Here is a 24,799-nt window from a genome sequence, read left to right on the forward strand (position 1 = left end):
AAACACGGACAAGATATCGGTCTGCGCCGGAAGTAGAGTGGTTTTTAAGTGTCATAAAACTGGCCCTGCTCGCGTGGAGTCGGTGTGATACTTGGGGGATCTTCCTGGGCGCATCAGCGTGGCCAATGGGTCGCAATCCATACCAGAGGCTGTCGTTGGATAAGGCGAGGTATTGGCATTTGGCGCCATGGCTCTGGACCGAAACCGGATATGTACTCTAACCAATCTACCCAGACAATGTGACAAGATTTAGTAACGAAAGACGGTAACAAACTCGGCCTTGCAAACGCCAGTGGAGGTGGATCTAATAACTGTGATATGCCACAGATACGGACTACTTTGTGCACCGAGACAGATTCGTCATATTCCGCTGGCGCTTTTTTCTACCCGAACATATGTCGGGATTCCGCCCGGAATAGGGCTCTGAGAGGACAAGCCTTGGCGCCAAGTGGTGGGAATAGGAGCGGGTGCCCGTGCCCAGTAAACACCCTTCGCACAGACATTCACTGGATGAAGTCATGGAAAAGGTTGTTGTAGCAGAACCAGCAAGTAACTACTCTTGCCAGTGATGCGGCATGCCCAGCTCTTGGGCCAAGATTTAGGTAGTTCTGGGCATTGGTGATTACGTATCGTCTCGTTGCTGCCTCTTAGGGTAAAGAAGGGTTAGGTCGTCACATCCCTTGTTTAAAAGAATTTAAACAAGCTTCTCTGACTTACCAGCGGGATAAAGATCGATCCTATCTACTTTGAATTTGAGGCTTAAGGGTTCGATAGTTTTCCTTCGAGTCCGGTGATGAACCTTGGAAGATACTTCGGGAGCAATAGCAACAGCAATATATAAAGCTAGTGGATGCGAACAAAAAAGGCTTACAGTTCAGTTTGAATTTCAGACCTTTCATGTGTTCAGGAACTTCAATGTTTGGACGAAATGTCCTATGAGCTTGCTTGAACGACAGGATTATATGACAATACATTCGCAACGAGATTAAGGTGCACCTTCGTCGACTTCCTTTTCGAACGGTGCATCCTCCTTGTATACATTATATTTGTATTTGGATCCAACATGATCATCCCGCAATTTACTCTGGCCCTGTCCATATATCTTTTCTCGCGCTGTCAACCCAGAAACATCATCTCGCTTCTCAGGATACAATCCTCTCTTCCGCAGTTCCGGTATTAACAAATCGACCACATCTTCGAAGGTGCCGGGAGTTATGACATATCCAACATTAAATCCATCGATATCTGCCTCTTGGACCCATTTCTCAAGAATATCAGCGACTTGAGAGGGTGTGCCAACAGGGACAGGACCTAAGCCACCAAGAGAAGCTGCCTCAGCAATGATTCGTGGTGTGATGGATGGCAGTTCTGGCGTTCGAGCAGTCAATGTCTCGGAAATTGAGTGTACCTTGTGCTTCTCAAGTGAGTGCTTGGCAGGGTCAATTTCCTCATCTAATGGAACTTTTGAGATATCAATACCAGTCCATCCGGAGAACAATACTAGACCTCCAATGGTAGAGGCATACTTCTTTGCCTCCTCAAATTTCGCTTTGGCCTCTTCCTCGGTCCTTCCGATAATAGGCGTCACCGTGCTGAAGAATTTAATTGACTGTGGGTCTCGACCGGCCTCCTGGGCCAATTTTCGAATGTTTGCAACACGGGGTTTGAGGACTGACGGACTATGGGCTGAAACAAAGATTGCTTCTGCGTGGGTGGCGCCGAATTGAGATCCAGCGCTGTATGAGACTGTTAGTCACCGATACTGTCCCTTGCGGTTTGTAAGGCCACTTACGGTGAAGTACCAGCCTGGAAAAGGAGTGGGGTACGTTGAGGGCTGGGATCGACAATGTGTCTACTTTCTAGATGATAGAATTCTCCATCATGTTTGATGGTGCGAATTTTGTCAGGATCTGCATAGACATCATTCTCGACATCCTTTACAATCGCATCGTCGGCCCAAGAACCTTCCCACAGCCTTGAAGCATCTTAGCATGATATCCAGAAAATTGGAGTCTGAGATTTCAAGTGTAGAACGTACTTGTATAATACTCGCAGATACTCGTCTGCCTGAGCGTAACGACGGTCATGGTCAATGGGTTCATCCAGACCAATAGCTTTGAAAGCTCCTTTCTTCCACCCAGTCACAATATTCCACCCAAAGCGACCGCCCGTGAGGTGATCAAGAGTCGAGAATCGCTTAGCAAGTAGAAAAGGTGGTTCGAAGGAAGTGGATGCAGTGATGGCAAAGGTCAGGTTTTTTGTTACGGCGGCCATGGCAGTGATCGGCTATCAGCCCACAGTGCATTAGCAAGAATGGACATGGATGGTAATACCGAAAAAGAAGACATACAATTGCAGGATCAGTCATTGGCCACTGTGCTGCGCGGCGGATGCAGTTATCGAGAGAACCCTCGTAAGTGTCGTAACCACCATATGTATCTGCCAAAAAGAGGGCATTGATATCGCCGCGCTCCAGCAACTTCGCAAGATTTACCCAGTAATCGAGAGAGCGCTTAGTTGCTGATTTATCTGTCGGGTTCTATTTTTGATACCGCTATTGATCAGAAATAAAACTGTCATGGACATCATTATTTGACTTACCTTCCATTGGCCAGGCGACAAATGCCCTACAGTGGACATGTCGAATGCATTCAAAAGAATATGCTTTTTGGGAGCGCCATTGCTGGAACTTGATTCTGCCATGACCAAAGACGTAACTGGAGCTTGCCAATATCTCTCAATTGAATCTAGATCCCAGGTGTCAAATTAGCTGCTGTCGTCAACTTTGAATGGGCAATGATATATCTTTATAACAACCTTGGAAGTAGTCGGCCATGTCTCCGATCTATGGAGGGGTACTTTGTATTATTATTTCCTATTCCAGTAATTATATTCGCATTTATTATTTATCAGCAGCAAATAGAGAATATCGCGCTATGATGTTTATTATGTTGGCATCATCACGCCATCCTTAGTCCATTGACGTGCAGAGATAAACAAGACTGCAAAGTAAAACGAAAAAGAACCTGTCACCAATTGACCAATTCAACTGTCGAATCAAATATCGCACACCATCGCATCCCCTTATCGCATCAGGAAAAATCACATAGCTCCATCTGGCTTCGGAACGAGCCGTCACTAGCAGTACGCTGTCTGTCAGTTACACAACTACAAAAGCCGAGATGCAGGACAGGAAAATTACCTATTGCTTCTCGGCTGGAATATTATTACAACTGTATATATATCTCTCGGAATGGCGGAAAAAGGTGCCAATATCGACAGTTTCAATGTGACTGAGGAAGCAGCATCCAGTTCTGTTTTCTACAGCAACCCCGATGTTGATCAAGGAGGACGTGACGATCCATGGATTCGCTTCCTCACATGGCTGAAATGGTATCCCAAGGATATGCTACATTTAGAGAAGAAACTAGTTCTGAAGCTGGACTTGTTGATTCTGGTGTTTGGCTGTCTGTCATTCTTTACCAAGTACTTGGATCAGCAAGCCATTACCAATGCCTATGTCTCGTTAGTAACGATCCTACTTGTCATGTACTCCGTAAAGCTAATGCTGCTACGAATCCCAGAGGAATGAGAGAAGACCTGCATCTGCATGGAAATCAACTCAATTATATCACTGCTGTGTTCTGGGCTTCATACTGCACATCGATGATTCCGGCCTGCTATCTCTTGACCCGGACGCGAATCAATATTGCCCTCCCAACATTGGAAGTTGGTTGGGGATTGTTTACATTTGGCTGCGCTTGGGCTCAAAACCTAGACACCATCTACGCTATGCGATTCTTTGTAGGAATTTGCGAGTCCTGCTCCTTTACCGGCGTCATCTACGTGATCGGCTCATGGTACAAACCTAGCGAGATTACGAGACGGGTCGCCTTTTTCTTCATTGCATCGCCTCTTGGCACCATGTTTGCAGGTTATCTACAGGCTGCTGTATATACCAACTTGGATAACACCCATGGTTTGGCCGGATGGAGGTAAGTGGGCCAGAAACTTAACACCAAAAGTAGATGATTTTGCTGATGATCTTCCAGGTGGTTATTTATTATTTGCACTATCATCACGCTGCCAATCTGTATCTTGTAAGCTTCGAACTGACTTCTTATTTCATGGTTCGTTTTGGTCTCACACATGCCTAGGGGATACATCGCATTCCCGGACGTGCCTCACCGCAAGAAACCACGGTTTTTAACCCAAGCGGAGTTTGAACTTGCCAACAACCGCCTCAAGGGCTTGGTAGCACCCAGTGAATTAAAGGTGTCGCGTTCCATTATCAATAGAGTATTGGGACGGTGGCACTGGTATGTTTTCGTCATGCACTGGATATTGATGGACCAAAACTTCACGCCTTATTCCACCCCTTTCAGTCTCTACCTGAAATCAAAACCTAATATCTACTCGGTCACCCGGATAAATACATTACCAACGATTGCTACGGCAATATCAGTCGTAGCTGCAGTTACGGCCGGTATTTTTGCAGATCGAGCTCGTAACTGGTGGCTACCCTCTGTCGTGGTCAGTATTCCGGTTTTGATCGGGGTGATCCTACTTGTGGTCTACGATGTTGGGGAATCTGGTCGGCTGGCGGGTTTCATTATCACTGGGTTTGAAGGAGGTAAGCTCTTGTAACCCATCTCCTCATCTAGTTCAGTCACTAACTGAAGAATAGCAATAAGTCCACTTACAATGAGTTGGGCAACTGTCATCATGGCTAACGATGCCGAGGAACGAGCCATCGTAACAGCAAGTATGAATGCAATAGGACAGGCTATGGCAGCCTGGACTCAGATTCTGCAATACCCGGCTACTCACGCTCCTCGATTTCGTGCTGGATTCATCTCGAACCTGGTCACGACCGTTGCGCAGTTTGTAAGCATCGGTTTGATCACACATCTTCAAAAGAGAGACGCACGAAAGAGCGGCCACATTGCCAGTGGCCATGCTTAACAACTGGGACAGGACATAATACCCAGATATTAGCTTATATTCACAAGGATAGATGTAAATCTGCAAAGTTTCATTAAGGAATTGTGATAGAGGTATAGGTAGCATGCATTACACCAGAAAATTGTTAATTTGTTGGGGAGAATCGTTGAAAATCGTTGAAAATCCTTACCGGAACTGCCATTCTGTTTCTTGCGCCTTTCCACACTGATCCTGACTAAACACCAGAAGATTCAACTCTTGATTGTTTCAGAGACCCCACCCACTTTTATCTGAATGTGTATCCATCTCTGCCGCAACCGAATCGTAAGAACACAGCAGCCACCCCTAACGCAAAAAAAAAGTGGTATAATGCTAAATACAAGACTTGCTTTCTCAATTTACAGAAATGAAATAATAAGAAAAATCGAGGAACGGTAAAATATGGCTCCTCAAACCATGACACCACTCACATCATTCCAGCTCTCAGATGCTGGCTCCTCCTGCGCTGCGATCTTTGCCTTTTGATCTGCAACCATGTTAAGCTCCCTTGGAATTCTCCAAAACAAGACTTTGAGGCCCTTATCGTGGTGGCGTTCGATCTCACCCAGTAATGCCTCCCACAAATCCTTATTCTTCACTGGACCACTCCGAGTCCTCCAGTTATTTCGCAACCAGCCTTTCACCCAGTTCGTCGCACCCTCGACGACATATTCCGAGTCCGTGGCAATGACAAGAGTTCTGAAGCCTTCTCCTTGCCAGACGCGAAACCGAAGAGCTCCGATAACGGCTCGCAGTTCGGCGCGGTTGCTCGTTTGCGAAGACGGATCCCCAAACGGGCCTCTCTTTTCAAGGTGAAAAGAGGTATAGCCTTGACTCGGGGGAGGGAATTCCATGGTTCCGGGTCTCCGCCTGAACTCTCTAGTAGTTAGCAAAATAGCACAAATTGAGGAGTATCGGCTTTTGTATTGCAAAGAGAAAGAATTCATCTCACCTGTTGTGTCGACGGCCGTCTTGTGTGTCCTCTGCAGGCGGTCTGAAATAGAACGCGCAACCTGCCTGCGGGCTTAAACCGCCATTATCCAAACAGGCGCCGTCCGTATAAATCAGAAACTGTGTCTGATCATGTCGGTGAATAAAGCGACGCACAACCGGACTAGCTTTATGACTGATTCCTGGAGGAAAGATGTCCAGTGGAGTTGCTGAGCCTCCAAAGGTGGAAGATGCAACCACTTCTGGGGGTACAAATTTCTCAGCAATTATCCGGCCGGTGCCTCGTCGCAAGCTTAAATCCATATGCGCCCAAGGAGACAGGATCATATTCGGACTAGTCGTCTCGATGCCGCCCATGGTGATAACGTTGTCATCATTGCCTACTGCTTGTGTGGGCCTAGCTCGCTTCTCCCTGATGTGACTGAGGAGTGGTGCAATGGGTGACGGCTCCTCGCCGTCATCAGACAATTCATTGAGATATGTGTAGTCTACAGTGCAGATGGGACACACCTGTAGCAAGTGGTCAGAGCATGCCCAATGGCCATTAGGAAGTTGCACTGGTGAGGACGGTCTATAAGACATAATGACTCTGTCTTCTGATGGAAGGATTGTTGTTGTTGTTGTTGTTGTGAATTCTGGAGAAGAGGGGAAAGAGCTAGGCCGCTAGTAGCTAGCAGCTAGGTAGCTTTTAAACTGCACACTTTACTGTATTAAGTTAGACTCAGCAATCACAGATATGATTGGTCAATCTTTGTCAAGTGCATGCTCCGTACTAGCAAAATTAGTGCGCCAACCAATGAAAAGAAGGTCGACAATTGAGAGCTATCCAAACATGGTTAGAGGCAATCCACATAGGACCTTGTCAGATAATTCGGATATCCGGAAGCAGTAAAACGAAGCAGTCAATCAGAAGCCGTACTCTATAGACCCAACTTTACCCCTCATGACAGGTCACAAATCAAGTCAACCATACAAACCAGCTTGCCAAAATGTCTATATAAACCTGGCTTGGAACCCATATATTTAGACTGAGGACTGAACATGCACAATCTTGCTAGTCACTTCTTCTTTGACCGTCCTTGTAAGCTACTGACAGGATATCACCTGACTCACATAGATTGTTGGAACTCAGAATGAGCTAAGCCAGTTTGGGATAGGAATCGGGAATTCCGAGAATTGGCATCACATACTGACACGATATTGAGCACTACAAATCAACTTTACAACCTATCTCTACTAATTCTCTACATAGTAGAAAATTCGGTTTGCACAGGTGCCGATTTTCGTGATATCACTTCTATAGAGGTTTGTGTATAAAAGCAGGTTGAAGATAGCTGGGCTTAGAGAGAGTGCCGGAGAATAGGCCTAGCTCTATAGATAAGTAGTACCCATATAGTAATCCATGCGTTTCTATTAGTTGAGCGCTAAGCGAGATAATTCTGCCAGCAGAAAGCTAGACTTCGGAAAAGCAAAAACGTTTTTTCGAAATGTCGGTATAATCCGCCGTAATTACCGGCCCCAACCAGAGTATACGTCGGTTGTAACGACCTGGCTTGAATCGATATTAGCAACCCAGAGTTTGCTTAGTGTACTGGACAGAGCTGGGAGGAGGAATACGCCAAAGTTGAAGATGAGCGAGCCAAGGTATCTTCTTGTTTGATTACATAGTCATGCTTTACCGGAAATCTCTAGCTTACATTTGGCGACTCTGTGGGTGATGCTTTTTGTGTTGTTCATCTATATGAGCATCATGAGCCGCCTGTAGCGCCGCACTTCCTTTTAATGAAGCCATTGAGAAAGTTGTTCACAATATAAAGTCGTCCTTTGAAGCAAGGCAGTCAACAAAGTAAGAGGGCATATCACGTAAAAGAAGGATGGTCGACAAGTGGATAGTTTGTGAGGTGGGATTGACTGAGGACGAGATTCTGGATTGATTCGGCTTTTATGAAATACGGGGATTTGCGAGGTGAAGCATTTGCTCGCCAACATCCACTAGTCTGGTCACCCTCGTTGGCTCAACCATGTCTCATGAATTGGTGTGATTCTCGAAATCGCCCTGACCAACATGTACTGAGAAAGTCTTTCCAAGCCCCCATCGCCAAGGCCTTAGTGCAGATCATCTATTGAAGGGGTTGCAATGAAATGAGGCGCAGTAGATATAATGGGGTGGTAACAGTGCTTATAGACCTGTCAGTCCTATTGCAGCTCGAATCTTAAGCAGCATAAATTGACCAGTTCTCCCAGGCCCTCCCCCTGAAAAGTGACATAAAAATTTACATTGAAACTTAAACAGATAAAGGAATATATTTGATGATCTATGCATGGACTCTAATGAATGAGATCCTCCCAGACGCATGTCCAAGTACGAATGTTCCATCCATCCTAAATGTCGAACAGACAGGTCGATACTCTGGCGGTAACCAGAGTACTTGTTTACCCCGGAGTATCACCCACTGATTATCTTGTATAAGTACCTCCTCAACATTACTCTTGGCCAAATAAGAGGTATGATTGTTATACCAAGGTTGGATGTTGAGCAGTCCCATATTGGTGCTGAGATACGGATTGTATTTAGAAAATTCTAGGTTAGTGATTACCCCACTGGTTGTCAAACTCTGTTGCAGAGCTCCAGTGGCAGTATCCCAGAGCTTGACTGTCATGTCTTTAGACCCTGATGCCAATACCCGGCCATCCGGTGAGAATGCCACTGCTCTAGCCCTCTCCAAGTGGCCATCAAGAGTCTGCTGTAGAGTTCCAGTCGCAGTATCCCAGAGCTTGACTGTCCCGTCCTCAGATCCTGATGCCAGCATCCGGCCATCTGGTGAGAATGCTACTGACCAAACCCTTTCTAGGCGGCCTTCAAAATTCTGCTGCAGAGCTCCAGTGGCGGTATCCCAGATCTTGATTGTCCCGTCCTCAGAGCCTGATGCTAGCAGCCGGCTATCTAGTGAGAATACTACTGACCAAACTCTCTTCAAGTGGCCCTTAAGAGTCTGCTGTGGAGCTCCAGTAGCAGTATTCCAGAGCTTGACTGTCATGTCATCAGAGCCTGATGCTAGCAGTCGGCCATCCGGTGAGAATACTACTGACCGAACCCAATTCGAGTGGCCTCCAAGAGTCTGCTGTAGAGCTCCAGTAGCAGTATCCCAGAACTTGACTGTCATGTCGTGAGACCCTGATGCTAGCATCCGGCCATCTGGTGAGAATGCCACTGATTCAACCAAGTCCGAGTGACCTTCAAGAGTCTGCCGTAGAGCTCCAGTATCCCAGAGTCTTACTATACTGTTCTCAGATCCTGATGCCAGCAGCCGGCCGTCTGATAAGAATGCCACTGTCAAGACACATGAGTGACCCATAAAAGTCTGCTGCAGGGCTCCACTAGAGGTATTCCAAAGATTAAGTGTTCGATCCATGGAGCCTGATGCTAGCAGTCGACCATCCGGTGAGAATGCCACTGACTGAACCCAACTCAAGTGGTCTTCAAGAGTCTGCTGGAGATCTCCAGTGGCAGTGTCCCAGAGCTTTACTGTCGTGTCAATAGACCCTGATGCCAGCATCCGGCCATCTGGTGAGAATGCTACGGACCGAACTCCCTCCAAGTGGCTCTCAAGAGTTTGCTGTAGAGCTCCAGTAGCAGTATCCCAGAGCTTGACTGTCCCGTCCTCAGCGCCTGATGCTAGCAGCCGGCCATCTGGTGAGAACGCCACTGACCAAACTCTCTCCAAGTGGCCCTTAAGAGTCTGCTGTGGAGCTCCAGTAGCAGTATTCCAGAGCTTGACTGTCATGTCATCAGAGCCTGATGCTAGCAGTCGGCCATCCGGTGAGAATACGACTGACCGAACCCATTCCGAGTGGCCACCAAGAGTCCGCCGCAGAGCTCCAGTGGAAGTATCCCATAGCTTGACGGTCATGTCATTAGACCCTGATGCCAGCATCCAGCCATCTGGTGAGAACACCACTGATGAAACCAAGTCTGAGTGGTCTTCAAGAGTCTGCTTCAGAGCTCCAGTGGAAGTATCCCAGATCTTGACTGTCCGATCCGCAGAGCCTGATGCTAGCAGCCGGCCATCTAGTGAGAAGGCTACTGACCAAACCATCTTCGAGTGGCTATCAAGAGTCTGCTGTAGAAGTCCAGTAGCAGTATCCCAAAGCTTGAATTTCGTGTCATTAGAGCCTGATCCCTGAAGTCTCGAATGACCTTTGAGACTCTTCTGCAAAGCTCCACTGGTAGTATCCCAAAGCTTGACTGTTTTGTCAGAAGAGCCTGATGCCAGCAGCCGGCCATCCGGTGAGAATTCCATTGCCTCAATTCGCTGCGAGTGGCCTTCAAGAATTTGCTGCAGAGCATTAGTTGCGGTATCCCAAAGCGTAATTTTCCTCTGACTAGAGCCTAATGCCAGTAGCCGGCCATCCGGTGAGAATATCACAGACCAAAACCACTCTGATTGGCTTTCAAGAGTCTTCTGCAAAGCTCCAGTTGCAGTATCCCAGAGCTTGACTGTATCGTCCTGAGAGCTTGATGCTAGAAGCCGGCCATCAGGTGAGAATGCTACTGCCAAAATGCCCCTTGAGTGGCTTTCAAGAGTCTGCTGCAGAGCTGCGCTGGCGGTATCCCAGAGCTTAACTCTCCCATCCTCAGAGCCTGATACCAGCAGCCGGCCATCTGGTGAGAGTGCCACTGACCTAACCCGCTCCGAGTGGCTATCAAGAGTCTGCTGTAGAGCTCCAGTAGCAGTATCCCAGAGCTTGACTGTCCTGTCCTCAGAGCCTGATGCTAGCAGCCGGCCATCCGGTAAGAATGCTACTGCTAAAACCCACTCCAAGGGGCTTTCAAATGTCTTCTGCAGAGCTCCACTGGCGGTATCCCAAAGCTTAATTGTTCTATCCCTGGAGCCTGATGCTAGCAGCCGGCCATCCAGTGAAAATGTCACTAACTGAACCCAATCCGAATGGCTTTCAAGAGTCTGCTGCAGAGCTCCAGTGGAAGTATCCCAGATCTTGACCGTCCTATCCGCAGAGCCTGATGCCAGCAGCCGCCCATCAGGTGAAAATGCCACTGACTGAACCCAATGCGAGTGGCCTTCAAAAGTCTGTTGTAGTGCGCTCCAGGTCTCTTCTACTTTCGGTAGCCTGTTTATCCAACCAGGTAGCTCCTCAATAAACTTTCTCCTTACTATAGAATTTTTTGGAGTAAATACTAGTCCCGCACAATAAAGTTGAAGCGGTGCAATGTCAGCTATCTGCATATATTTGAGGATAACCCGTTTCCCATCACGGAGGAATTCAGATAACTGGGGTTCTGTCTCAGCCTGCATAAAAATGATTACTAACGCGCGTGCTTAGAGCTTTGTGCATATGGACTAACCATTATTGTAGATAGTAATGTATCAATTGCATCAACAACCTCCGATATGACTCCCATTATACTCATCGCTTCTAACCAATGAAGGAAATGCTTTTGAAGGAAAGAATAAGCATCCTCCATTCCTGTGGTAAGGTCCTTGCTTTGCACTAGGTGTTGTATCCAATAGCGACAAGAGTATTGTAGTGCTGGTGGTAAATGTTGGCTGATTGTCTGTTCACATATCTCCGTGCGGTAAGTTCCGTCACTTGGTAGATTGCAGATATTCTTCTTTAAGCAGTGGCACATAATCCTAAGACAATGAAGCGCTATCGTTTGGTGCTTCTCTCCCTTATCTACCCAGAATGGACTCGTGGCTCTCTTGGAATCAAGCAGGAAATCCCGAAAGGACAGATGTAGAATCCTGATCGGAAGATCTGGGTCACTCGGGATGCTGAGAACAGAATGGAAAAATTTCAATCGATTGCTGATGGCACCTGGACGAACGTCAAGGAATTGGCCAAGCGCATGAAGCGAGAGTGGAGTAACAAGCATGATTAGGACGCCAATAATATCCTGGAACTCTTGGATAAGCTGTTCTAATTCCTCATCCTCTTGACCAATGAGAAGCTGATTCAGGATTGGCAGGTAAGTTTTCTCCATTTTTGATGCATAGCTGCTCTGATCCTTTAGAAGCTTCTCAAGCCGTACTTCTGGTTCCCAATGCAGATCTCCCACAAAGCGACACACGGTAGCCGCAGAGATGAATAGTGGAACCGTCATGGCCACCAGTGTCTGAATACTGCTTTCTTCAGGCCAGTCCAGCGGTAGTGAGTGGTCATTCCGGATCTCGGAGAATTTATGCTTCAGAAACAAAGTAATATCATGCTTTATCACGGGTATTGGGATCTCCTGGAGTATCATATCCTGATGATCATTGTCCCTCATGTGTTTGAAACCCAGCTGGATAGGCAATTCCGGTCGACTTGTCAATAATGTCCGGCAACGAATAACAGTGGATGCTTGCATCTCTGGTAAAAGTTGTAGGATTGCTCTTATATCATTTGGTTTGTCGCACTCATCCAGCGCATCAAAAACAAAAGCAATTGTCCTGTTCTGCTCCTGCATAGGATTTAGGGAACAAAGAGGCTGGAGCAAAAGCTGATTAAATTGCTCCTTCAGGGACCGGCATGAAATATTAGGGTCACTCTTAATGGCGCTGCTGATATGAGGAATGAGCTGGGGAATCTCGATGATCAACTGAGACATAATTGTTGAGATAAATCTCTGTGCAGTTGCGCGATCTCTTTCGCCCCTTTTGAAGAAAAAACTTGCTCCTAACATCCGTTTCTCCTGAAAGGACTTGGCCATTGTTCTGGAAATTGTCGATTTCCCTGTCCCGGCCATTCCTTTTAGCCAGTATATATGTTTGCCGTCTGGTGACTGCGCCCAATCCGCAATCTGCTGGAGAAGCTCGGTTCGTGTTCCTGGAAGGCATATGTCTTCATGCTGATCCATGTATGAGTCAAAGGAAGCTCCCTCGGCAATAGACAACTTGGACAGGTCAAATGTCCGGTGGAGATCTTGGATCGATATGATCACCTCGTCAATTCGAACTAAGATATTTTCTGCTTCTGTTCTGTGGTGGAGATACTGATCAACTTGAACCCATTTCTGGAAGCTCTGCTCCTCCTCGTTGATGTAGGACTTCAGTTTCGAAAGTGGTTGATCAGTAATCGCAGTGACACTTTCTAGCACCTTTCTCCCAATATTGGCTTTCTGCACCTTCCATACCTCCGCCGCATACTGTAAGATAGCAGTATAAACTCGAACAATAGCATTTCCTATCGGAACTTTCATTTCGGAATGGTTCTCCTGATAGAAGATTCTTTCAATATAGGCATATCGAGCAAGGATATTAGCCAACAACTCTGAGGATTCAAACAGAGCATTTCGCAAGTCATGATGGTTTTGCGTCATCTATGAGACCATTAGCCGACTGTAATTCTCCTCGAGAATAACAAACAGATTTCGCGCACCGTGAGTCCAAGAGATACAATCATCCATGCACTTGACGCATGACCTGTGGGATCGAAATTGACAACCGCACTGATAATATGCTCGAACGATAAGGCTGCATTGAGTATTTTTTGTGCAGTATCTCGAAGGTTGATTGCCTCCGCTCTGGATCTTTGAATTCTGAAACCCCCTCTCTGATACGCCTCATATTGCTCCTTGGTCGATTGTATAACCTGATCCAATACGTGCTTTGTCCGTACATGTCTCCTGGAGCTATCATCACTAAGCGGAGCTGAAGACAAAATCTGCTGATCGTCAGTGGTAAGCTGGCTATACGCGACCTGCCACATATCTTGCGGTTGAGCATTCTTATTCCACCGTGTCTGTGAGACATTTGATTCACTAGGAAATGGCGACATGCCGGTATTTTTGAGGGCGTCTTTTGTTTTTCCATTAGAGTTGGCGTTTTCCAGCCGGACTCTCGCATTCGGCAATGGCTCATCCTTGTGGAAAAGTTTCCGCCGGAGTTTGTCAAAAGACTGTTTCATTGCAGCGATTTATCGCTCCTTTTCCTTCTTATTTTTCTCTAAATGATGATGGACGGATATTTGATTTGAGTGGTTTGGCGCTATTCGCTTGAGAAGAGTAACTGCAGTATTCTGGGTGTACAGACAGAGCGAGGGTGAACTGGCACGGCTGCATCGGCGGGATCTCCTCGGTTTTTCGGTACCCAATCTTGCCGCGACATGTACAGTGGGGGTGCAGTAGTGTTGACACCCATACTTAACGCCCACATTTATTGCTAGCAAAAATTAGCGCGTAGAAATCACGTATACGAAGAAGTAGGGCTTTTTGGGAGGTCTGTTGGATTGTACGTAACAATCTCAAGAAGTATATCTCAACGTATCTGTTAATTTTGCTACGGTCCGTATCACGAAGCATAGACGGTAGCAAGGCACGAGCACGAAGCGGCCTAATGAGCCAGACAATATGAAGTTATCTTGATTCTTAATATTGTGACTGATCCCCAAGAGCGAGGGGGACGTGTGTGTGTGTGTGTGTGTGTGTCATTATTTTACGGCCGTAGGCCGTGATGAATCACTGCCTACCCATTCCCTAGTGGGACAAAGGCCGCCAGGGGGTAAGCCCTGGGTGTCAAGAATTATATATAAGGTGTGACTCTTTGGCGCGCTTACATGGCTGCCGCAGTCAGATAGATAACCTCTGCATGTAGAGGGTGAATGTTTCTGCCAACTGCAGTGGTCCACCTACTCCCCGTAACCGAATCTAACATGTTCAATACCGATGTAGCTTTAAAGAGAGAAAAGGAAAGACAAGGAAAAACAAAAGAAATATGTAGCTATAAGTCTCTTAGCTTATGTGCTAAGAGGGGGCCTTCGAGGGCAGATATCCTCAAAGAATCGGGTCTCCGTAAGCCATTTGGCTAGTTTGGTGGCGCCCTTTGGGGTGCCCAGGAGGAAAGGAATGACTTCCAAAGGATGTCCAGGGAATCTAGGAGCCTTTCTCTTTGCAATCTGGCAGAAGATAAAGTGGATTGGGGACTTTCTTGCGCCGCATCAGCACGTGAGATGGGCATCTGTGTGGTTGAACTGTTCATGGTAGTCTACGAAGTCTCCATATTTTGTGCGTGCTGCAAGGATTCGTCCTAAGATATAGTGGGGAAGCTAGAGTTCTGGTGGGCGTCTTGAAAAGGTGGTGATTTCAAGATCTTGATAGGCCTGCGGAGCCGCTGCCTGCTAATATGTCTGTGCTCTTGAGGTAGCTTGTGATTTGGTATGTCGCTTAAATGCTACATATGACCATGGGTAGGAGGTAGAGACGGTTTTTCCCGCGCCCTCTTTGGTAGTGCAGTCTGCTGCTTCATTTCTAGAGATGTTAGCATGTCCTGGGACCCAGCGGATTTGGACTGCCCTGCTCTCAATTTGGGGGAGTCTCCTTCTTAATGGCCAGGTAGCGGCAAGTGTGTTGAATGACTCGAAGACAGCTTGAGAGGAGCCTATAGATAAGGAGAGAAGTTGGATAGCAACCTCAAGGTTGTCAAGGCATATCCACAGGTTTAGTGAGCATTGGGCAGTAGAGTGTATCATTGTAGCTTTTAACCCAGTAAGAGCCGCTTCTGCTTCTGCGTCAAAGACTTCTTTATTATGCCTGAGGGGTATTGAGCCGCGCAGGAATTGGGAGCCAGCTTGGAAACCAATATAACCACCATCTGTTTGGCCATTTTCTAGTTTAGATCTATCTGAGTAGATTATAATATCATTATTGGGGATGGATTGTAGGAGTATTTGGAAGTTGTCCACTGCTTCTTCTCTTATGCGTCCTAACAGGGCACTGACCCATCTTAAGGCTGCTTCTCTAGGTTCTTTTGTACTCCAGGGTGGATGAAGCAGTGGGTTGATCTTTTCCATGTTGGGGAGTGCGAGCACTTAGCGCGCGAAGCAGCTAGTTGGGTGGCCTGTTCGGGCTATGGCTCTGGCTCGTCTTCAAAGAGGGTGATATAGGTCTAGGCAGCTTAGGCGTGTGGATACAGTGAGGGTAATTTAATCAAGCTCAATCTTAGGAGGGTAAAACCCTGACTCTCAGTGTAGGACAGGTAACTGGGTAGTGCGGAAAACAGGCAGAATTGCCCTTGCCCCTATTAGAATGACAGTAGATAGATCTGTTAGATGTTTATTCACTAGGTTTGAGATTAGGGGAGTGTCTGCCTGAGGGTGGGAACAAGGTCGGGTGCGGCCTGGCCACCACGTCTCTACGCCGAAGTAGGCTTTACGGAGGACACAGGCTGATATGGCCTGTTGGAGGAGGTGTGGCCTTATTCCATGGACTGTGTTTCCAAGCGAGCGGAGGGTGCTAGCTATAGTGAGCGCTTTGGATGTCATTTCTTGAACATGTCAGTGGAAGGAGAGCTTTTTGTCAAAGAGGATCCCTAGCCAGCATAGATATGGATGGTCAGTTGCTTCAGTAACTGTGACTGAGCCTATTAAGACTGAGGGGGTTATTGCAGGATCTTAATCTGCTCGATGCTGAGAGAAATGCATAAGTTCATATTTATTTGGTGTAAAAGTGATTCCTTCCGCAGTGCCCCATTCAATTGCGTCCTGTAGAGATTCGCTCAGTGTCTGGCAATTAGTTAAGAGGAATGGAGAGATTGCTAGGGTCGCTCCATCATCTGCGTATCCAAATCTAGTTCTAGGGTTACCCATGTGGAAGAGCGGTGCAATGTAAAGCATAAAGAGAATAGAGGAGATAGGGGAGCCTTAGAGAAGGCCACATGATATATCTATATGAGGGCCAAGTTCATTATTAAATTGGATCTGTATAGTTCTTTCTGTGATGAAAGAGCTAATCTAGAGTATTAGATTGTTTGGCCATCCTTGTGTCCAGAGCTAGTAGATAAGTCTCTCTAAGAGGACATTATCAAATGCTCCTTCCACATCGAAGGTTAGTAGAGAAGCTGTTTTCCCTTGGTTCAGGGCTTATTCTATGTTGTGTGTTAGACATATAGTAAGATTGATTACTAATCTTAGAGGAAGGGCTCTAAATTGTTGGCTTGCCAGGACCTTGTAGTGGATTGCTATCCAGGCTGTGTTCTATGCCACTAGACATTCAAGACCCTTTCCTAGGACAGAGAGGAGAGTGATGGGCTGGTAGGACCTAGGGTTGGTCCAGTCTTCTTTACTAGGCTTTTGTAGAATAGTAAGAATTACATGTCTGAAACATTTTGGATGATATCCTAATCATAGGCAGCCTTAGAATAGGAATAAGATCTTGTCTTTAATTAGTGGTCAAGCCATCTTTAGGATGTTAGTTTAGAGTTTGTCTTCTCCTGGAGCGGTGTTTCTGGCCTTTAAGATAGACTTTTCCACTTATGCTATGGTAATCTTAGGGAATGGAAGGGTAGTGGTAGGGACAGCTGGGCAGTCTAGCGGGATATCTCCTGCCTCTGTTGTGTTTTGTAGGAGGTTGCGAACTAGTAGGTCTTGCTTCTCCTGAACAGAGACTACAGGTGGATTATCCGACTGTAATGGATCTTTGAGAGGAGGGCTGCGATATGACCTCCTCAATTTGTGCCATTTACTAATATCGAAGACCTCTTTCGTTTGTGAGGCAGTTATTAGCTTATTGCGCCAGAACTCTCTTTGTGTTTTCCTAATTGTGCTGCGAAACTCCTCTTTGGGTAGCAATCCTAATCGGTAGGCTTGTAAGGCTTCTTTGCATTCTGGATTTCACCATGGTTGTCCTTTTTTATGGGGGAGGGACCTCTTGGCAGAGCCTTCGTACGCACTGTGTATTGCTGAGGTCAGCCCTTGGGCTAGTGACTCTAGGTTGGCCTTTGAGGAGTCCAGCGGTTGGATCTATGAGAGGTTGGTGGAGAGGAGAGATAGAAAGAGGGGTTGGTCAAGTGTATTGAATCTTATTTTTTAGGTAGGTAGTGTGTGTCTTTGGTCCCACGGGATAGTGGTTAGCAGTGGTGTATGATTGGAGGTTAAGTCTAGATAAAGGGCAGTGCTGGTGTGTAGTCCGCTCAGCGCTAGTGAGCTAGTAGCATAGGTGAGGTCTAGAATATTACCTCTTGTGTGGGTTGGATAGTCTATTTCTAATATGAGGATAAAGCCTAGATGATCTAACCATTCAATAAAGGGATCCGCTGATATAGCAGGTTGGTAAGTCAGGGAGGGTTGCCATCTAATATGTAGAAGATTAAAGTCTCCAGCGAGGAGAGTGGGTTATAGGAATAATGTCTCTGGAAGGGATATGAGAGTCTCCATGGCTTTACCAGCTCTGGTGGAGCCAGCTAGGGCGTTATAGGCATTGATAGTGAGGACTGATTGTCCAGTTGAGGAGGAAATTTGCAGAAAGAGTAGGTTGGATAGGGTTGCTGGATCTATAATAATAGGCCAAAGCTAGGATACTTGTAGGCCTGCATTTTTCCGGACATAGGTAAGGACACGGGGCCGTCCAGTTACTGTCCAGCTATCTATTGGAGAGAAATATTCATATGAAGGATATCTCTTGGTGATTTTTTAGCTTAGGTTTGAAAATATGTATGGTTCCTATATAAGTAGGACGTTAATATTGTTAGTATATGCGAGTGAGAGGGCGATAGTGTAGGAATCAGTACCCCATCCAACATTTAGTTGGAGTATTGTGAGGGGTTCTTTTAGAGTGGACCGCTAATAGATTATAGGTGTTCTTTGAGAAGTGAGTTGAACTGGTTTTATGGTTTAAGGGTTGCAAAGCGCACCACGCTAGCTATGACAGGAGGTTCCTGAGAGGGCGCCAGAGGTGGAGGGGTGGTTAGTCAGAAAGGTGAGGTGACCTGGATTTGTGTAGATAGAGTATCTATGACCATGTGCTGCTCTTGTGTGGTAGCAGATGACTCTAAGGAGCAGCCTTGTTCTGTACGGGCCTTTACTAGATTGATAGCGCATGTTTTGCGGATTTCTGCTCGTTGGGCTTTGATGCGAGTGGTGCTAGCTTTAGGGTGGAGTGGGCAGTCAGTGAAGTCCACTAGATAGAGTCTATGGCAGTAAAAGCATCTTGGAGGACAGTAGTGAGGGTTTAGAGTAGAACAGCTATTGTTATGTTCTTCTTCTATATGTTCTGATAAGCTGCAGAGTTAATATCTTAGGAATTGTGCATAGGACTGTGCATTATGCTATTTCCAGCAGCAGTTACATTAGATGATTGTTACCTTCCTAGTAAGGAAGCGAGCATTGGTGATAGTGCCAAAAAGGCGGAGCCAGGTTGAGAGAGAGGCTTTTAAGTCTTCTGAGAAATTGATAAACTAGCTTGAAGATGATAAGTTGACATTAGCAGCACTAGCGGTAGTCTCACTGACAGATATGGGTCTATAGCCTGTTTGCTCGGCAATTTTAGTAGATAGTGTCGCAGGGTCGACTGGGATCATGGAGTATTGGCCATTGATGATTTGGCCAATCTTTCTTGGCAGGTTTGTAACTCTATATGAGATCCATCGTGTGCTGCATTCAACTTAGCAGTTGCCAAAGTACGTTGATATGACTTTCTTTTAAGCCTTAAGGGTTGAAAGGGCCTCCATAGTTGCAGGACAGAGAGCGAACCCAGTCTTTGTAGTTTATACTTCTTTTAAGGCATTGCTGTTAATACCTAGTTGGGCCCGGAGGCTAGTATAGATTGCGTAAGAGTCTATCATTTTTGCGGCATGGTCTATTGGGAGACGTATGAAGAGGCAGTAGTCAGGGAGAGATTGTTTTATGTCAAGTGTAGGCTTTTTTGTAGGTAGCTTTGTTTATTTTATAGCAGTACCTGATCTGGCTGGGTTGGACTTGGTGATTGTTGCGTAGGAGGACTGCGCGAGGCCGGAGGGGGGACGAGAGGGAGGGGGCGTAGGGGGAAGGAGACTGGGGATAGGGGAAAAAGCTGGGGCAGGGGAATGGGTAGAGGGAGTAGGAGTGATGCCACTTATATAGGTATTAAAATGGTGTTGAGCCACAGTGGCTAGATCATCACTTAGAGTGGCAAGAGCTCCTTATAGATGAGGGCTGAGGCCAGCCGTCTGGTTATAGTGTTTATCAAGAAAAGCAGCTATTGGGCTGAAGATTTTCTGACCCTTGGCTGCTCTGGTGGTAGCAGCAGTGGTTGTCTCTTGCAGAACAGTTTGTAGAGACCTCTTGTCGGGTTCAGAGCGATTCCATGCCATGGCGTTTCGGGACGCGTTTTAGCGCGTCTGGGCCGCGTCGCCTGGGACTGGAAGCGGGAGAAAGAGAGAAAATATAGGCAGGAATAGAGCGTCTGTCCAAACCAATGTGTGTGTTGTGTGTTTTCTGCGTGTGTGTGTGTGTGTGTGTGTGTATTTAACGGCCGTGGTTCGTGACTCGCACGCTTCCCACCGATCCCTACTGGGACATAGGCCACCGAGGGGTAAGCCTCAGGTTTCAGGTCCTATCAGATTTATGTACAAATAAGAGACTCTTTGGCGTGTTTCTATAGCTGCCATAGTCTTATAGGGAGGTCCACTTAGAGTGGGTTTTGGGTATTTGCTAGCTGCAATGGTCTGCCTACACTCCATGATCTATTACTCCACCACTATCATAACTGAACAGTAAGTTTTGCAGAGAGGGAAAGAAAGAAGAGAAGAGAAAGAAAGAAGGAAAAGAGAAAGAAAGAAGGAGAAGAGAAATATAAAGGAAAGAGTAGGGCTGTCTTAGCTAGGTGCTAAGGGGAGATTGACGAGGACAGATATCCTCAAAGAAGTGGGTCTCTGCTAGCCATGTGGCTAGCTTTTATACTCCTTTAGCAGTGCCTAAGAGAAAAGAGATGACCTTAGAAGAGGGCCCAGAAGACCAAGGAGATCATCTTTTAGCTATGTAGTAGAAGAAGAAGTGCAGAGGTGCTTTTTATACTCTACATTAGTAGAGAAGGTAAGTATTATTATAGTTAAAACATTCATAGTAGTCTGCAAAGTCTCCATGACCAGTACAGGCCACAATAATATGGCTAAGGTTAAGTCAGTTGAGTTGAAGCTCCTCAAAGCGCTTAGAGGAAGTAGTTATTTCTAGATCTTAATAACTCTGTGGTGCTACCTTCTGTCATTATAACTGAGCAGTGGATAGGGATTAAGTCTTAGTATATCTCTTTAGCAAGGCATATGAGGACTTGTGTGGAGCAGAAGGGATAGAGGCAGCTCCCTCTTTAGTGGCGAGATCAGCTACTTCATTCTTAGGGATTTTGGCATGTCCAGGGACCTATCAGATTTAAATAGATCTACCTTTAGTGTGAGGAAGCCTTTTGCGGAGTGGCCAGGTGGCTATAAGGGTGCGGAAGGATTTAAAGATTTCTTAGGAAGATCCTGTAGAGGGAGATAGAAGGTATGTGACAACTTCCAGGTTGTCAAGGTAGATCTATAGGTTAGTAGCAAATTAAGCTGTTAGATATACTATTACTGCTTGAGCACCAGCTAGAGCTACTTCTATTTCTACGTCGAAGACCTCTTTCCTATGTCCATATAAGAGTAAGGAGCGGAGGAACTGATGGTATGCTTAAAGTCTAATATAGCTATCCCCTGCATATCTATCTACTAGCCTAGATTTATCTGAAAAGATTACAATATCTGAGCTAGGGATGGTACATTAGAAGTCTATGAAATTAGCCGCTACCTGTTCCTTAGTGCGTCTTATGAAAGCTCCTATTCGAGCTTGGGCATTCTCGCGACACTCGCGAGGGTGCTAGGGAGCATATTAGAGAGGGTTTATCTGTTCAGAGTTAGGGAAGGCTAGTATATAGCAGGCAAATTGGCTGGTTTGTCAGCCATTACTAGCGATCTGTTCTGCGCGTCTTCGAAGTGGGTGATAAGGATCAAGACGCCATAGACGGACAGTTGTAAGAAGGGCTATTCGATCTAGTTCAATATCTGGAGGAGAGAATCACTCTTAATAAAGGACAGGAATTGGGGTTATGCGGAAGACTGGAAGGACTGCTCTTGCGCCTATTAGTATTACTTTAGTTAGTTTCTCAAGATGTTCTCTAACTTAGTTTGAAGTCTAGGAAGACCCAGGGCAAGTATATTCTAGCCACCAGGTTTCAGCACTATAGTATACTTTATAGAGTACATAGACTAATATAGTCTGCTGTAGTAAACGAGATTTAACCCCTTGAATAGTATTCTCTAGAGAGCGAAGGTGTAACAACGTTACGAGGGGTATAGTTACGTCGAGAGGGATCACAGAAGGCTTAAGCACACAAGGTAGGGTATGGAATGTCAATGTACTGAAACCTACTCCTTCTGCTTCTGCAGCGTGCGTTCTATATAAGAGACATTCATATTGCTTCACAGCAATACGTCGTTGACCATAACCAGCTGAATATTGACCATAACCAGCTGAACCCTGACCATGACCAGCTGAAGTATCCACACTTTTGCCAATCCTGTTCTAACCCTAACCCCTAGGAGGTCTATTAGACATGTTGGTTGTTACAGAAGGGCATTAGCTATAGTGAAAGTTTTAGATGCTATTTCTCTAATATGCCATTTAAATATTAGCTTTTTATTAAAGAGGATTCCTAGCCAATATAGATATAGCTATTTAGAGTTTTCTAATATTGTAATAGATCTAGCTTTCACTAAAGGTATACAGGTTAGGTCCTGGTCTATTTTATATTGGGAGAAGTGAAGAAGCTTATATTTATCTAGTGTGAAAGTAATGTCCTCTGCAGCACCCTAGTTAAGAGCTTCTTGGAGAGAGTCTGATAAGGCTTCGCAGTTAGTAGTAAGAGATGTTAAGATTACTAGGTTAGCTGTGTTGTCCGCGTAACCAAATCTGTTCCTTGGGTTTCCTAGATGGAATAGGGGTGCTATGTATAGCATGAAGAGAATACTAGAGACTAGGGATCCTTATAGTAGACCACAGGCAATATCTGTTGAGGGGCCAATCTCTCTGTTGAGTTAGATCTGGACTGATTGCCCAGTAGCAAAGGAGGCAATCCAGAGAACAAGATTGGTGGGTCAGCCCTACTCACGTAATCTGCGGATCAGTCTGCCGGGAAGCACAGCATCAAATGCGCCTTTGACATCTAGAGTAAGGAGTGAGGCAGTCATGCCTTGATTTAGTGCTTATTTGATATTATGTGTTAGGCATGTGGTTAGATCATTTATAGATCTTAGTGGGAGAGCCCCAAACTATTGTCTTGCTAATACTTTGTAGTATATAGAGATCCATATCATATTCTGTGCCATCAAGCGCTTAAGTCCTTTGCCAAGAACTGATAGGAGAGCAATTAGTCTATATAATCTAGGTGAGGACCAATCAGTCTTTTTTGATTTCTAGATGATTACTAAGATTGCGTGTCGGAAGCATTTAGGATAATAATTAATCTTTAAGCACCCTTAATATAGCATTAGTATCTTATCTTTAATTAGAGGGCATGCTACTTTGAGTATGCAGGTTGGGATTTTGTCTGCGCCAGGGGCTGTGTTTCCTGCCTGAAGTACTGACTCCTCCACTTGTAGCATCGATATATCTGGGAAGTAGAGACTAGTGGAAGGGACTGCTGGGGAGTCCAGAGGTATGTCTTCTACCTCTGCTAAGTTCTGGAGAAGATTGCGGACTAGTACGTCTTGTTTCTCGTGTATAGTAACTGCTGGGAGGCTGTTAGGCCTTAGCGGATCTTTTTAGTGGAGGGCTTTAGAAGATGCCTGTAGATTTATGCTATTTACTCATGTCAAAAACATCCTTTATTTATAATACTGTAGAGAGCTTGTCTCGCCAAAATTGTTGTTAAGACCATCTAGTAGTCTAGCGGAAGTCTGTCTTTGAGTAAAGGCCTGAGTAGTAATTGTGTAAAGTTTTCTTATAGTCTTTATTCTACCATAATTGTCCTATACCTTGTGTCAGGGTTCTCTTAGCAGAGTCTCTATATGCTCCTTGGATTGTGGATGTTAGTTTTATAGCAAGATCATCGAGGTCTTCTTCTATCATGATTGGGCTCTTAATACTAGTAAGGTTAGAGGTAAGAAGTGAGAGGAAGTAGGTGTGGTCTAGTGTGTTAAATCTCAGTTTCTGAGCTGTTTCCTTGTATCTCTGATCCTATGGAACAGTGGTGATTAGTGGTTGATGATCTAAGGTTGCATCTAAGTGGCTCGCTATACTAGTTTTAGCTCCCGCGAGTGCCAGAGGGCTTGAGGCAAAGCTGAGGTCTAACACGTTTCCCCTTTCATGTGTGGGACAGTCTATATTAGAGATGAGAACTAGACCCTAGAGGTCCAGCCAGTTAATAAATGGCTCTGCGAAAGGTGTGGGGCTGTGATGTAGCAAGGGCTGCTATCTGTTGTATAGTAGGTTGAGATTACCTATGAGTATTGTTGCTTAAGGGAGATATACCTCTGGCAGAGTTGTGAGAGCTTTTGCGGCTTCACCTGCTCTGATGGAACCTGCTAGAGTATTGTAGATGTTAACTATCAGAGCAGACTTTCCTATGGGTGAGAAAATCTAAAGGAAAAGGAGATCCGAGGCCTCTTTAGTATCAGTTATGAAAGGGCAAAGCTAGGAGGTCCAAATGCCTTTCTTCTTTTAGACATAGGTGAGGACTCGTGGTCGGCCACTTATTACCCAACTATCAGGTAGGGAGAAGTATTTATATGATGGATGTTTTTTTATAATCTGTTGGCTAAGGTCTTTGAATGTATATAGTTCTTGGATTAAGATAATATCGATGTTGCTAGTGTATGCCAATGTAAGAGCTATTTTGTATGCATCTGGCGCATATTCTACATTTAGCTGTAGGATTTTAAGGGGCGCCTTTTGAGTTGAGTAGTGATATATTATAGCTTCTGTTTAAGAAGAGAGGCGAACCAGTTTTATAGTTGAGGAGTTATAAAGCGGACTGCACAAGCTGTGATTAGAGGATCTATAGTTAGAGTGCGAGATGGAGGGGTTACTGGACGGAAGGGAGAGATAATCTCCTAGGTTGAAGGCTAAGATAGCATCTCATCTAATGCCATAGGTG

General features: G+C 45.7%; 5 protein-coding genes across 5 annotated transcripts, besides 9 other annotated features; 1 reads left to right on the top strand and 4 right to left on the bottom strand.

Annotated features, from left to right (window-relative positions):
* Nucleotides 1–730: 730 nt before the first annotated feature.
* On the bottom strand, nucleotides 731–2,703 carry TSTA_106590 (xenobiotic compound monooxygenase, DszA family; the record flags this gene model as incomplete). Its single annotated transcript, XM_002486642.1, has 5 exons — nucleotides 731–1,736; nucleotides 1,793–1,975; nucleotides 2,039–2,286; nucleotides 2,351–2,539; nucleotides 2,602–2,703. The coding sequence occupies 5 exons, from the start codon at nucleotides 2,701–2,703 to the stop codon at nucleotides 986–988; spliced, it is 1,473 nt and encodes a 490-aa protein (XP_002486687.1). The 3' UTR covers nucleotides 731–985.
* A 550-nt stretch (nucleotides 2,704–3,253) lies between these two features.
* TSTA_106600 (allantoate permease, putative) lies at nucleotides 3,254–4,965 on the top strand (the record flags this gene model as incomplete). Its single annotated transcript, XM_002486643.1, has 5 exons — nucleotides 3,254–3,525; nucleotides 3,585–3,995; nucleotides 4,053–4,100; nucleotides 4,158–4,633; nucleotides 4,688–4,965. The coding sequence occupies 5 exons, from the start codon at nucleotides 3,254–3,256 to the stop codon at nucleotides 4,963–4,965; spliced, it is 1,485 nt and encodes a 494-aa protein (XP_002486688.1).
* Nucleotides 4,966–5,393: 428 nt separating this feature from the next.
* TSTA_106610 (ribonuclease H1, putative) lies at nucleotides 5,394–6,559 on the bottom strand (the record flags this gene model as incomplete). Its single annotated transcript, XM_002486644.1, has 2 exons — nucleotides 5,936–6,559; nucleotides 5,394–5,853 (listed from the first exon to the last, which is right to left on the bottom strand). The coding sequence occupies exons 1-2, from the start codon at nucleotides 6,514–6,516 to the stop codon at nucleotides 5,394–5,396; spliced, it is 1,041 nt and encodes a 346-aa protein (XP_002486689.1). The 5' UTR covers nucleotides 6,517–6,559.
* Nucleotides 6,543–6,564: a microsatellite.
* A 1,685-nt stretch (nucleotides 6,565–8,249) lies between these two features.
* TSTA_106620 (NACHT and WD40 domain protein) lies at nucleotides 8,250–13,842 on the bottom strand (the record flags this gene model as incomplete). The annotated part of the gene is made up of 4 exons (XM_002486645.1): nucleotides 8,250–11,096; nucleotides 11,133–11,243; nucleotides 11,300–13,255; nucleotides 13,315–13,842. The coding sequence occupies 4 exons, from the start codon at nucleotides 13,840–13,842 to the stop codon at nucleotides 8,250–8,252; spliced, it is 5,442 nt and encodes a 1,813-aa protein (XP_002486690.1).
* A 496-nt stretch (nucleotides 13,843–14,338) lies between these two features.
* Nucleotides 14,339–14,362: a microsatellite.
* A 683-nt stretch (nucleotides 14,363–15,045) lies between these two features.
* Nucleotides 15,046–18,384: a mobile genetic element.
* Nucleotides 15,052–16,194, bottom strand: TSTA_106630 (uncharacterized protein; the record flags this gene model as incomplete). Its single annotated transcript, XM_002486646.1, has 2 exons — nucleotides 15,052–15,740; nucleotides 16,035–16,194. The coding sequence occupies 2 exons, from the start codon at nucleotides 16,192–16,194 to the stop codon at nucleotides 15,052–15,054; spliced, it is 849 nt and encodes a 282-aa protein (XP_002486691.1).
* Nucleotides 18,385–19,658: 1,274 nt separating the features above from the next.
* Nucleotides 19,659–19,750: a sequence feature (G-rich).
* Nucleotides 19,751–20,102: 352 nt separating this feature from the next.
* Nucleotides 20,103–20,149: a microsatellite.
* A 263-nt stretch (nucleotides 20,150–20,412) lies between these two features.
* Nucleotides 20,413–20,468: a microsatellite.
* Nucleotides 20,469–20,745: 277 nt separating this feature from the next.
* Nucleotides 20,746–21,987: a mobile genetic element.
* A 284-nt stretch (nucleotides 21,988–22,271) lies between these two features.
* Nucleotides 22,272–23,489: a mobile genetic element.
* A 151-nt stretch (nucleotides 23,490–23,640) lies between these two features.
* Nucleotides 23,641–24,501: a mobile genetic element.
* Between the last annotated feature and the right edge of the window lie 298 nt (nucleotides 24,502–24,799).

The sequence above is a fragment of the Talaromyces stipitatus genome, genomic scaffold, assembly GCF_000003125.1.
Source record: "Talaromyces stipitatus ATCC 10500 scf_1105507295511 genomic scaffold, whole genome shotgun sequence".
In the NCBI taxonomy this organism is placed as follows: Eukaryota; Fungi; Ascomycota; class Eurotiomycetes; order Eurotiales; family Trichocomaceae; genus Talaromyces; species Talaromyces stipitatus.